The 12,500-nt window shown below is 47.3% G+C and overlaps 1 protein-coding gene across 4 annotated transcripts in view; it reads left to right on the forward strand.

Annotated features, from left to right (window-relative positions):
* The window catches only part of septin12 (septin 12), an 88,868-nt gene that overhangs the window by 45,104 nt on the left and 31,264 nt on the right, over positions 1–12,500 (forward strand). For 3 of the 4 annotated variants that reach the window (XM_062532664.1, XM_062532667.1, XM_062532666.1), the window contains one exon: positions 9,998–10,312. In XM_062532664.1, the coding sequence (XP_062388648.1) occupies positions 9,998–10,312 (315 nt within the window). Of the gene's footprint in view, positions 1–1,373; positions 1,597–9,997; positions 10,313–12,500 lie in introns of those variants that run through there. The other variant, XM_062532665.1, reaches the window with a different exon arrangement.

Genomic DNA, 12,500 nt, shown 5'->3' on the forward strand with positions numbered 1-12,500 from the left:
TTAGTCTCTTCGGATCTCCAAGGGGGGAAAAACACACACGGCTTCCTTTTTTGGGGTGTGATGACCGTACTTGTCCACTATTGCGTCGCTCTTTTCTCTTTTTTTTCTCCAAGCAAGGGATGCTTGCACAAGAAAGCAAGGTTGAGCCACAATACCTTAAAAAGCAGTCCAGCAGATTCTGGCACGGTTGGTTTGGAGACCCACTTCCAAATTAGATTTTGCGCTTGGCCACTTGCGTCCACTCTCTCGGAGGCATACCTCCATTAACATCAAAGCCAAGTCAGACCTGGTCAACCGTCCATCGCCGCCCGCCGCTAACTAACCCGTGCGTTCAGGAACGGCGGCGTGATATCAGAAGGGGGAAGGAGGAACGGCTCCTAAAATACCTCGTCTCCTTGTGATCGTTTGTTTTGGGAAGACGCGGCATTGTCTCATTACACGCGAGACACGTGCTGTACAAGCTGTCACGCCGGCGTGTCACAGTGCTCGGCATTCTGCGGAGCCAAATGGCCCTGGCGTGACGGAGCGCCACCGCCGGTTATCGGCAAATGAGGGAGTGAGCTGATGGGGTGACCTTTAGATATTGTTGCCCCTCATTATGGGAACTGAATAAATAGTTTGCCGCCGTTAGATTTTCCCTCTCTCTCTCTCTTCCCCTCTCTCTCTCTCTCTCTTTTTTTGTGTGGGTTATTTTATTGTCATTGCTCATTCAGTTTTTCTTTCCCCACTTCCTGCATGATGAGTTTGTGGAGGAGATGTGGAGGCAGAGGGTGTGTGTGCATGAGTGTGTGTGTGTGTGTGCGCCTGTGTGTCGGGGGATGATTGGGAGTGGTGGGGGTTTGGTGGTGTGCAGTTTTCAAAGAATCACAGCATTTTCTGCTAATGGATTTTATAGGTCAATTACTTATTAGGTTGGTTCTGTTGTCTGTGGGGTGCCTGTGTGTGCCTGTGCCTGTGTGTGTGTGTGTGTGTGTGTGTGTGTGTGTGTGTGTGTGTGTGTGCGTGTGTGTGTGTGTGTGTGTGTGTGTGTGTGTATATGTGTGTGTGTGTTTGTTGGCAGCCCAAGAGCAGCAGCAGTGGTGGCAGCAGCTTCATTCGTGTGTAAATGAGTGTGTGGAGAGGAGTGGATGGAAGGGTCTGGAGTGCTCTGTGTGTGTGTGTGTGTGTGGGGAGGGGGGGTTGTTACTAGCGGGGGGGCTGCTGAAGAGAAGTCCTCTTTTGGATTAGTGGAAGCTTCTTGGCAATCTGCATGTGAATGAACTGGGAGCTGCTTTAACGGTTACCCCTGCTCTCTCACTCACAGAGGGAGAGGCAGAGGGAGAGAGAGGCAGAGTGGGAAAGACAGAGAGAGAGAGAGAGAGAGAGAGAGAGAGAGAGAGAGGGAGAGAGGAGAGAGGGGGAAGACTTTAAGTGCATCAGCTTCAGAACCAGCTCTCGTGAGTGTGTGTGAGAGAGAGAGGATAACATCTCAACAGAAGCTGAGGAAGTTTGAGGAAGTCTTGCAGTGGCTGTCCTCTGGGCCACCCTGTGTTGTTGGCGCGCCTCAGTGTTAGGGGACTAGCAGTGGTGTGGATTGGCTTTTATTCATGAGAGAAGGTAAGGATCTTTTTTCTTTTTTCTGTTCTCCCCCCTGTGCCTCCGTGTGGTGAACTGTGCCTTAGAGTGAACAATGATGGCTGACAAGAATGGTCCACTTCAGTTGTGGGAACAGGGGGGAAAGGAGCATACACCCTCTCTTTCTCCCTCCCTCCCTCTTTCCCTCCATCCTTCTCTTTATCTGTCCATCTCTCTCTTTTTTACATAGACAGCTATGGCTGTTTGCGTTTGTTGCAAAAGAAAATTGTTTCTACAAAGTCTTGTTTTTCTTTCTTGTGATCCGCGTGCAAGGGGCCAGAACTCGTCCATGCTTTTGTGACAGACACAAACTTTCTGCCATTTTGAATTAGCGCTCCAGCTTTGAAGCTTGCCTCATTAGCTCTGCCTATCTGCATGTGAAGCTATGCGCATGACATGCTCCCCATGCTTCCCACTGCATAGTTTACCATCCGAATGCTTTGGTGCCCCAACTGAACCCTGGTGCCCCCCCCCCCCAACCTCAAACTTCAAGCCTGAAGTAAATTAGTCCTTGAAAGTCGTGTTTACTCCCATGCATGGAGGAGCAGAAAGGGAAACAGTTATTTTCTTAGCATAGCAAGATAGGGTATATATTCGATTTAGTCCCTCAAAGAAACTAACTTGTTTGTGCACTTTGCAGTTCCTTGCTGTGTATATACAGAAGATGCAGTGTCTTTTGGACATGGGAAGTTGCAACTACACTGCAATGCACTTTACTGCATAAATGCAAAGTTTTAGGCACAGAATTGCATTGCAATTGCATTTTGTCCGATAACTGCGGTTGTTTTTGTAAGGGCTGAAAAGCCTGAGCTTTCATGTCAGCATTAACACAAAGATGGAGAGATGGAGAGAGAGAGAGAGAGAGAGAGAGAAGCACTGCTGGGAGGTGTAATACTCTTTACCTAATTTGTCTCAATGCCTGGGTTTAGCATGCATGTTGTAATTGGCATTAATGTGGTATCAAGAGAGGGGGGGAGAGAAAGAGAGAGAGAGAGAGAGAGAGAGAGAGAGAGAGAGCTGTTGCCATGCCAAACAAAGCAGCAGAACTTGCATGTGTGTGTGTGTGTGTGTGTGTGTGTGTGTGTTTGGGTCCCTCTTTCCGTGTGTGAGGGAGCACTGGGTGAGAACTGCTCAGAATAGCATTTAGCTTTGCAGGGGGCCAACTGAAGATGTGCTTTAACTTTGTCAGAGTGATAGCATCACCAGTCTTCCCAGTTTACCTCTTGCATTATCGAAATTAGCCCAGCACAAATCTTTTAATGACATCCAGCATTGCCATGTGCAACTAAATGGGATAGGTTGAATGTGTTGTGTCTTTGGTATGCGTTGTTAAGTTTGTGGAACCAACCTCTCAAACCCCCATTCTAATCATATAACCTACATTAATCTGCTTTGACCTGATTAACGATGTGGATAAAGACGGCTTCACCATCGTTTGATGTCAAAAGTCATCAGTGATATCAGAGTAAAGCATCGTTCTCACGAGATGCTGTTCAGCGTTGCTCAGTAGTTTTAATCGCTGATTAGCCATGCTAATAAGTCATTATAAAATCCTTTAATGAGAACAATGACATCTCCCCATCTGCACACAATAAAGGACAGTGGCATTAGTGTTGGCAGTTTTCTATGAGGCGTGCGGTTGACGGATGAAATTTTCCTGTGGGCAGCAATTTTGGAACAATGTGAACGGAACACTAAATGCTAAAATGCAAACCACCGCTGAAAATGAACTTTGCACAGGACCTATGTATCTCTGCGCAATATCAGCTGACTGGAGATAGACAGCATCTCTACGAACCAAGGGACATTTTCCCATTACAACCGCTTTGTCAGTTTCCAGGCTTCCGGAACATTCCAAGCACTTGTTCTGGGCTTTTCTATTTGCTTTTCTCAAGGCTGTGTCTTCCCCAGTCCGTCCCTATTAACCACCTCCCCATTTGTCTGCTAGAGCCCAGTGTTTGTCCATATCCATCAGAGAGAAAGACAGACAGACACAGTGAGAAAGAGGGGGAGAGAGAGAGAGAGAGAGAGAGGGAGAGAGAGAGAGAGAGAGAGAGAAAGGAAGGAAGAGTGAGGGAGGGGGGAGGGAGAGAGGATATGATGCGTGCATACAAGTTGCCTAAGATGGATGGCTCCACTTTTCTGATGATGGCTCAGCATTAGTGAGGAGACTTGGCCGTTGTGCAGTGGCAGGCAGGCAGGCAGACAGGCAGGCGGGAGGAACGCCTTTTCTCTTCCCCCTGTAAGGGACCCTGCCTGGGCCTTTATCTCTCTTTTTTTGCAGAAATGGCGCCTGGGCTTCTGAAACCAAGCACAGAGGGGTGGAGAGGAACAGAAAACCCCTCTGTCCTCCTGCTCTCGAAAAAAACACTGCTGCTTTCGAAGTGAGACAGCCAAGCCTGGCCTGGGCTGATGGCGTAGCTCTGTGTGTGACTCAGAGCCACGAGGCGAAGCCCTGCATGGGCTTAGGGTCAGCCAACCACACCAGAGGCTCGCTCGAGCCACTCCGCTGGGTTGGCATCGCCTCCCCCCCCCCCCCCCAACGCCTCCTGTGGCTCCAGGCGGCACAGCAGGTACATGCCCCCCCCCCGGGAAAGGCACCTAATAGGAACCCAGCGGATTAGTTCTATTTTGGTGGCCACGCAAGAGATATTTATAGTGGATTAAACCCTCTGGACAGGTCGACTGGCATCGCGCCCAGGCTCCGTGCTCCTTGACTTGCACTAAAACACATGAACTATCTGTCAACCCAGCGCTCGCTAGGCCAGACTTAGTCAGCAGATGGAGTCATAAACGGAATTTATGACTGTGCTAATGAACACCAGCTAACGCTAATGTTAGCTCGTACGGCCACGTAACAGCTAACTCATATGTTCCTGTTCAGTTATCAGTATTCAGTGGTCAGCAAAAAACACTGTTCCTCTACAAGCTCTCCAAGCTCTTCAGTAAATTTGCAGCTGAAATGACTGAGCTTTGCAGGAATATTCTTTAGACTGAGGCCATTATTATGAGACATCTCAGAATAATCTATGATATCCGTCCTATGATAGTTCATAGAATGGTTCATATAATCAGTGGAGTTAAGAGTTGCTTGGAAAAAAAGAGATTAACATGTAAAATGAGGGTACAGAACGCCGTGTCAGGAAGCCGGTGAACTAGACAGGTGAAGGGCCTACTTGTGTGTTTCCTGTTCAAGGGCCATGTGGTACTCTGTGGTTGGCTGTCAGGCTGACAGAAACTAGATGAGCAGATTGAGCTGAGGTTTTTGTTTTTCAGTTTTTTTTTTTTTTTACTCTTCCTCTGGCGCTTCAACTGACAGTTAGTAACAGTGCCATCTCTCAGTGACAGCAGCGGCGGGCATGATGCATCTGGAGCGACTCGCCCGGCGCTGACTCACCCCGCTCGCTCGCCCGTCACTCATCTCTCCTCTGACTGTGTCCGAAGTGTTTGTGTGTGTGTGTGTGTGTGTGTGTGAGAGAGAGTGTGTGAGTGTATGTGCGTGTGTTTGTGTGTGTGTGTGTGTGTGTGTGTGTGTGTCTCTCTCTCTCTCTCTCTCTCTGTGTGTGTGTGTGTGTGTGTGTGTGTGTGTGTGTGTGTGTGTGTGAGTGTGTGCGGGTGTGTGCGGGTGTGTCTGTTTGTATGTGTGTGAGTGTGTGCCTCTGCCTGGATGTGACACTCTGACGCTGAATCACAGGCCTCTGCAGGTTGAGCCATTATGGTGAAGGCCTAGTCATCTCCAGTATAATCATCCCTCAGTCATGGCCTCTCCCTCACAGCCAGTGAGTGTGTGTGTCTGTGTGTGTGTGTGTGTGTGTGCGCGCGCGTGTGTGTGTATGTGCGCGCGTGTGTGTGTGTGTGTGTGTGTGTGTGTGTGTGTGTGTGTGTGTGAGCATGAATCAGCCCCAGTCAGCTGTCATGAAAGATGGTGTTTGTTTGGGTTTTACCCCTTTAACTCAATCTTCCCAACCCCTCTCATCCACGTGACTAAGAGCAGGGCAGGCGGAGAGTTAGTGCGCTGACCTCTGTTCCTGCCAAGACATCAAAGAGACGTGGCTAGCGCTGAGAAGTCAGGTTTGAACAGCTGAGCAGTATCCTCTCTGCCCTTGGGCAAGTGGCTGTTTTGCAATAACGTTCTTCCCCCCCGTGTGTACAGAGGACCCGCATGCTAGTAAGCCGGCGTTGAAGACCGGTGCTGCTTTTTTTGACATTTAAAGGCCCGCTGATTTAAGTGCTATGTTCCCATGGTAAATGCCGACGTGTCCCCCATAGCCTACAGTAGGCACTGCAGCTTTCTGTGTGAGGTGGCAGGTAATTGGCGTTTTTGCTATAGCGTAAGGCTCTCGTGTGGTTTCTCTTTCTTTTGGTGTCTGTCTCTTTGGTAGTCTCTCTGTTTCTTCCTCTCCCCCTCAGTCACAAAGCCATTGGCCTAAAGCTCTGTTATTTCCCCAGTGTAAATCGACTCGAAAAAGGCTTGGAGGGCTTTTAGAGGAACTGGGCTTTTCTTGCTGACAGGATAACTGAACATTATCAAGAGGAAAGAGGACATGAGGCATGAGTGTGAGCGTGAGTGTGTCCTGATGTGTATATCTGGTGTGTGTGTGTGTGTTTGTGTGTGTGTGTGTGTGTCCTGATGTGTATATCTGGTGTGTGTGTGTGTGTGTGTGTGTGTGTGTCTGTGTGACACTGTGTGTGTGTGTGTGTGTGTGTGTGTGTGTGTGTTTGTGTGTGTGTGTGTGTGTGTGTGTGTGTGTAAGTGTGTGTGTGTGTGTGTGTGTCCTGATGTGTGTGTGTGTCCTGATGTGTATATCTGGTGTGTGTGTGTGTGTGTGTGCAGTATGTGTGCGTGCGTGCGTGCGTGCGTGTAGGCCTAGGTGCTAGATATGTGGCGTACCCATGTGTGCACTCTTTGGGTGAAAGTGCAGATCTGGTCCAGCTTGTCTGAGTCCTCTGGCCCGCCACATAAGCTCCCCTGTTTTAAAGAGATCACCAGGATGTGATCACATGATCCTTGACATGTGCCTTCAATTTGCCCTGTTTCCCAATAGCGCCAGGGGTCAGCTTGGGTTATGGTTTACCACACTGTTCCATACGAAAACTTTATGTCCACAGTGGCTTGCCAGAGTATATGCTTTATGTATCAGGTCTTAGATGATGGGTAAACATGGGCACATTTTTTGAAATTGATGTTTTGATGGAGTAAATATTGTATGAATGATATGGATCAATGGGCAGGGGGGCTTGTCAAACAAAACCGTTCGTTACCTTTCCTCAATTTTTTGGCCTTAACATTCCACTCCCTATCTCTCTCATCCGTTTGCACACATCAACACTGAAATAAGAGAGAAGCCATTAACTGCAGGGAGTGCTTCATCATTTTGCTGTCTACCCACACCCTGTACAGTTAAGCCTGGGCAACTGCATTAGAAGTTCTCACAAAAAGCTGAGAAAAGCCTTTTGAGTCGCTTTTCGAAGTCAGTGCCCCCGTCTCCTCCTCTCACCACTAGTCAGTACTTTATAGTACACTGACCCATTACAGTACACTGAACTTTATAGTACAAGGACACAAGGATACAAGGATGTTTATTTGTCGCATGCATATGATTACTTTTAGAATGTAAAGAATGCGGTGAAATTGTCAGACATTAGTAGACTGCACCAGTAGTGTACGATGCACTTTATAGTACACTGGTCCATTACACTACACAGTACTTTATAGTACACTGCCCCATAAGAGTACACAGTACTTTATAGTACACTGCACCATTACAGTAACATGACTGATAGCTCTGATGACTGATGCTTTCTATTAATACTAGAGACGGCATAAGGGCTCAAGTCAAGCTATGGATAGAGTATAAACGTGCTGTTATACAACATTAATGGAGGTGTTTACATTGCACTTAATGTGTGACGTAACAAGGATACCATAACCTAAAGTGTTATCTAATACCCTTACATACTGATCCCATGCTTCATAGCACTGCTGGTCACTAAGTGGCCAGTCCCTCGGCCAGATTGTATCACTCCACCAATCCTCTTAAAGGCCCGGCCCTGTACTTGCACTAGGCTGGCTAGCCTAGCCCTCATGCTAGCGCTTCTGGGGGATAAGCCCCAAATGAACTGAATAACACCATGCCCCCCATAGACTCCTTTTACTTAAGAGGTAAAGAGTAGGGTGGGAAGATGATCACTGGTAGAGCATAGCCATGATTGCTGACAATGTGTCTTTCTGTAGATTCTTACTGGAATAGTTTTAGATTTGATCTGATGGTTATTTCTTTCCTTGTACCCATACTTGTTGACTGTACGATTGTCATGATTTTTAAGAATCACAATTACGAGTTTTAATGCAGTTTTTTTAATCTGTTCATCTGACCTAGCAACAGTAACATGGATGCGGGTCTTGACAAAGGGTGAAAGGTTGTGAGAATTATGTATCAATGGTAGTAATGTATAGCATATCTACCTTGAAACTGAAACTTTCTTTGTGGATGCGGAACAGATTTGTTCCCAAAAATCCATATTTAATGTATTAAGCAATAGTGTTCTCTTATTCTCTTTCCTCTCCCTACTTCTGTTCTAGTTCTTCCTCATTATCTTGTTCTTTCTGTTAAAACGGACAAGTCAGATTCCTCCAACAGTTATGTTTTTTTTAATCATTTTTATTGTGTTGGGGGCACAACCAAGCTCAATAGAGTGTGTAGACTCCACTGCTCTGGCACAGAGCAGCACACTGACATTCAACAGAAATACATTCAGTGCCCTGCATTAACCTCAGAGCTATGTTTGAATTGGGTTTGCTGCCTCGATAGCTAACTAAGCAGTGAAAACCAAACCATGCTGACATTGTGGTGAAGTTAGTCTCTCTCTCTCTCACTATGTGTGTTTGGCTGTGCTTGTGTGTCTGTGTGTGTGTGTGTGTGTGTGTGTGTGTACATTTCTGTTTTTAACGTGCAAGGTGCATTGAGGTTTTTCCTCTCCCCAGGTGTGAAACCCTTGTGCTTTACACGTCTCCAACCTCAACGAGCAGCAAAAACTTTATCACTCCAAACACACACTCTGTTCACACACACACACATTCTGCAGTCCTGTCTCAAAGGACTCCACACACACACATTTTGTTCACACACACATTCTACAAGTCCACACTTAGTCTTAGCTCCTCGTACTCTTGAGTGGAAACCAACCAACCAACCATTCCATTACCTCCTCTCCCTATGTTTTTAACCTTAAGAAGTCTTATCTTCTGAATCCGTGCACAAGTATGGACAATCCTGCATTCTTCATCCTCATTATCTCGATCCTCATCACACTCTGTCTTCGCCTCCAACTGATTCCACTGTCTGTCAGGCTTTACTATTCCTATTAATCTGCACCTGCCAGCGTTGCCTCTCTCTCTCTCTCTCTTTCAACCAAACTCCAAACGCAAACACGGCAGAAAACTCAGGGACTGGACTTGAAGACACAAGCGAACATCTCTCCTTTAACTGGCATGTGTCTGAATGAAGAATGTATTGCATCGATGGCACTAGATGTTATATATATTGTGAAGTTGATATGTGTTCTCCTTGTTGTCTTCCCCATTTAGTGACATGCTTTCATTATTCACCCATAATACGTTTCTGTAATTACATTCATTTGTAGGGTCTGTAAGGAATTCTCAAGCGTAGCAAAGTTACTTTAAAGCAAAAGATTGCAGAGCATATTGTTAGAGTGAGTTAGTGCATTCAAGTGTTGAGAACTTACTCCACTCTCTTCATACAACAGTCTCTGTAGTTCCTCATTTAGTCAGTAGAGATGTGTTTTACAGATAAATATGCATAAAACAATGTTTCCTTATTAGATCCTGTGTATTTGGTCTGTTTTGTATCTCTCGTACAGTGTGATTTTGCACTCTGGTTGCTGGGGCAGTGTGGTATTGTTGTTTCCTTTGCTAGGCCTATTGCAGCGTGTAGTCATTTAGAGTTGGACCACATTGCACCACACTCGCCTCTCTCTCGTCTCCCCCAGTCAGGCTGAGCAGCACCACAGAGCCCTGGCTCTAAATAACCGATACTTTGGCTGATATCTGTTATATGTCAGCACTCTGCTTCCTTGTCAGTCGCATGTGTGTGTGTGTGTGTGTGTGTGTGTGTGTGTGTGTGTGTGTGTGTGTGTGTGTGCGTGTGCGTATGTGTGTATGTGTGTGTGTGTGTGTGTGTGTGTGTGTGTGTGTGTGTGTGTGTGTGTGTGTGTGTGTGTGTGTGTGTGTGTGTGTGTGTGTGTGTGTGTGTGTGTGTGTGTGTGTGTGTGTGTGTGTGTGTGTGTGTGTGTGTGTGTGTGTGTGTGAGTGTCCCCTCACATACTGACCATGTGCATTATCTCTGTCTCCCCTTTCTGACAGACACGGCCCAGGAGCTTCAGCTGGAGCTGGAAGCACCCGCTCAGATGGAGGAGAGGGAGAGGGAGGTGGAGAGGGAGGTGGAAAGGGAGGTGGAGAGGGAGGTGGAGGACTACAACAGGGGAGAGGAGGAGATGGAGCAGGAGCAGCAACAGCAGCAGCAGCAGCAGCAGCCTCCACTCGGCCTGAGCGAGAGTGGCCTCCCGGGCATCATCAAGGGCAAAGACCTGTTCGGCTACGTGGGCATCGAGGCCGTGCTGGACCAGATGAGGCGCAAGACCATGAAGGCCGGCTTCGAGTTTAACATCATGGTCGTCGGTGAGTTGACCCCCCTGGAGGGTAACGGTGGGGGATGGACACACACTTGATCACACACATTGTATATAGGGACAGACAGACAGACAGACAGACAGACAGACTGGCAGGCAGGTTGGCAGACAGACAGACAGACAAACTGACAGACAGAAGGGCAGAGAGGCAGGATTTGTTCGTAAGGTTCGTAAATCCTATTCAGGATTGCTTGTCTTGAAGGTCAGGCCAACAGCTTCTGTCATTCCTAGAAAGATGTACTATTGAGCATTTCCCTAGTATTTAAGCCCACACTACAAATAGGGAATGCCAGTCGTTCATTATCTGTCTAAGTCAGTAAACAATGTCAAATGAACTCCAAAAGCCAAGGGTGGCTTGCCTTGGATGTAGCACTTGAGTGGCAAGTAAAGTACACATAAAGATATCATACCATTAGCCTCTCAGCTAACCGAGGTAATGTGAGCTGTGCTGACTGACGCAGAATCCACTCTGAGATAGATAGCTCACTGGGTGGCCCCACCCTGCTATTAGCATCCAACCAGAACATGAGATCCAGAGAATCTCTGGGTGGTTTGGCATGTGTTGGTTTGAATGCATGAGTGCACAAAACAAATATTACTCCATCTAGCAGACGCTGGCAGCAAAGCCTATCAAGGCACTGAGGGGGTGTTTGCTAGCTGTTGCTAAATAAGTTCATAATCACTATTTTTGGTATGCTCGAGGTCCAATTAAATGAGGTGTATTAGTCACTTTAAACATTAACTACACCCATAAGGCATAATTAGTGATTTTTTTTTTAAAGTAGCAGAGGAAAGCTAGTTGTGGGTGGTCTTGGCATGAAGCTGTCATGTTGATCTATATGCTTGTGGTTAAGCTCAGTGACCTGGGCTCCTGCTTTAACAGCAGCATGTCACCTGACATGCACGGCTAAGGACCTGCATTCCACGCCGCCTGCCCTTCTGTCTGTGAATGGCGCCTCGCGCATTTCGCGAAGCACATTCGAACACGCTCGGCTTCTGCAGGAGTCATCACAGAGCGGCTCGGCGAGCTAAGCGCCGCCGCTGCTAAATGCCAACGCAGCGTCTCGTGTCACACCAGGTGCTTGAAATAGTTACCTCCGCAATCACCCCCCTCCCCCCACACACACACACACACACAGCAGACATGGCAGAGAGCGAGACCACACAGCGCCGGGACTTGTCCTGTGTGTATGTATGTGTGTGTATGTATATGTGTGTGTGTGTGTGTGTGTGTGTGTGTGTGTGTGTGTGTGTGTGTGTGCTGTGTGTGTGTGAGGGGGGAGGCCGTGTACCTGATGCCTAATCCCTGTCTAAAGATCAGCCTCCGGGACTCGTTGTGCTGTGGTTTACCTGCGAGGCGGTTTTAAACCTGTCAGAAACATCACCTGTCGCTTTCTTTTCTTTTCTTTTTTTTTCTTCCTTCTCGTACGCGAAAGGAAACCCAAACGCAGGTGAACAGGAAAAGATGGCAAAGGCCTTAATGCAGGGGATAAGAGCACACACTGAAGCTTGCGCTCTGCCGCTACCCACCCAGAAACGCTCAATATCTGACCGGGGCACCAGCATTGCCGGTTATTAGCCTCAAAACGCCGTCAACTGCTGCTGGTAATGATACACTGTGGGTGTTGTTGTTATTGCAATGAGGCTTGGGATTTTTTTTCCGGTGTGTGTGTGTGTGTGTGTGTGTGTGTGTGTGTGTGAAGGAAGGGGGGCTGTCCTGAAAAGGGCCTAATTATAATACACTACCAGTAGACTGCACGGATGCATCAGGAGACACAGTCTCTGACTGTCTGTCTTCTAGAATATCACAAAACCCACAGTAATTACCTCAGTCATGCTTTGCTACTTATCCCGCCATACTTTGTGCACGGACAGGCCACAAAGAATTTAGATCATGCATTATCTCCTTACTTTGAAGCCCATCAAATATTTACACTGTCTCAAAAAGAATTTATTTGACGGGCACTGCTGTAGGTGAGGTTTGTGTATGCTGCCAGAACGCACAGCCACAACACAACACAACACGACAGACATTCTCATGCCAAACACTGTTAGTTGATCCATGATGGCACCACAGAAAAAACAGCTGTCAATTATGTAAGGTAATGGCCATCATAAACGTGTCACTTCCTGTGTTGGTATTTATTTGCCGGTCGTGAGCATTTGCCTACAGCGCT

This window comes from Sardina pilchardus, chromosome 3, assembly GCF_963854185.1.
Source record: "Sardina pilchardus chromosome 3, fSarPil1.1, whole genome shotgun sequence".
NCBI lineage: Eukaryota > Metazoa > Chordata > Actinopteri > Clupeiformes > Clupeidae > Sardina > Sardina pilchardus.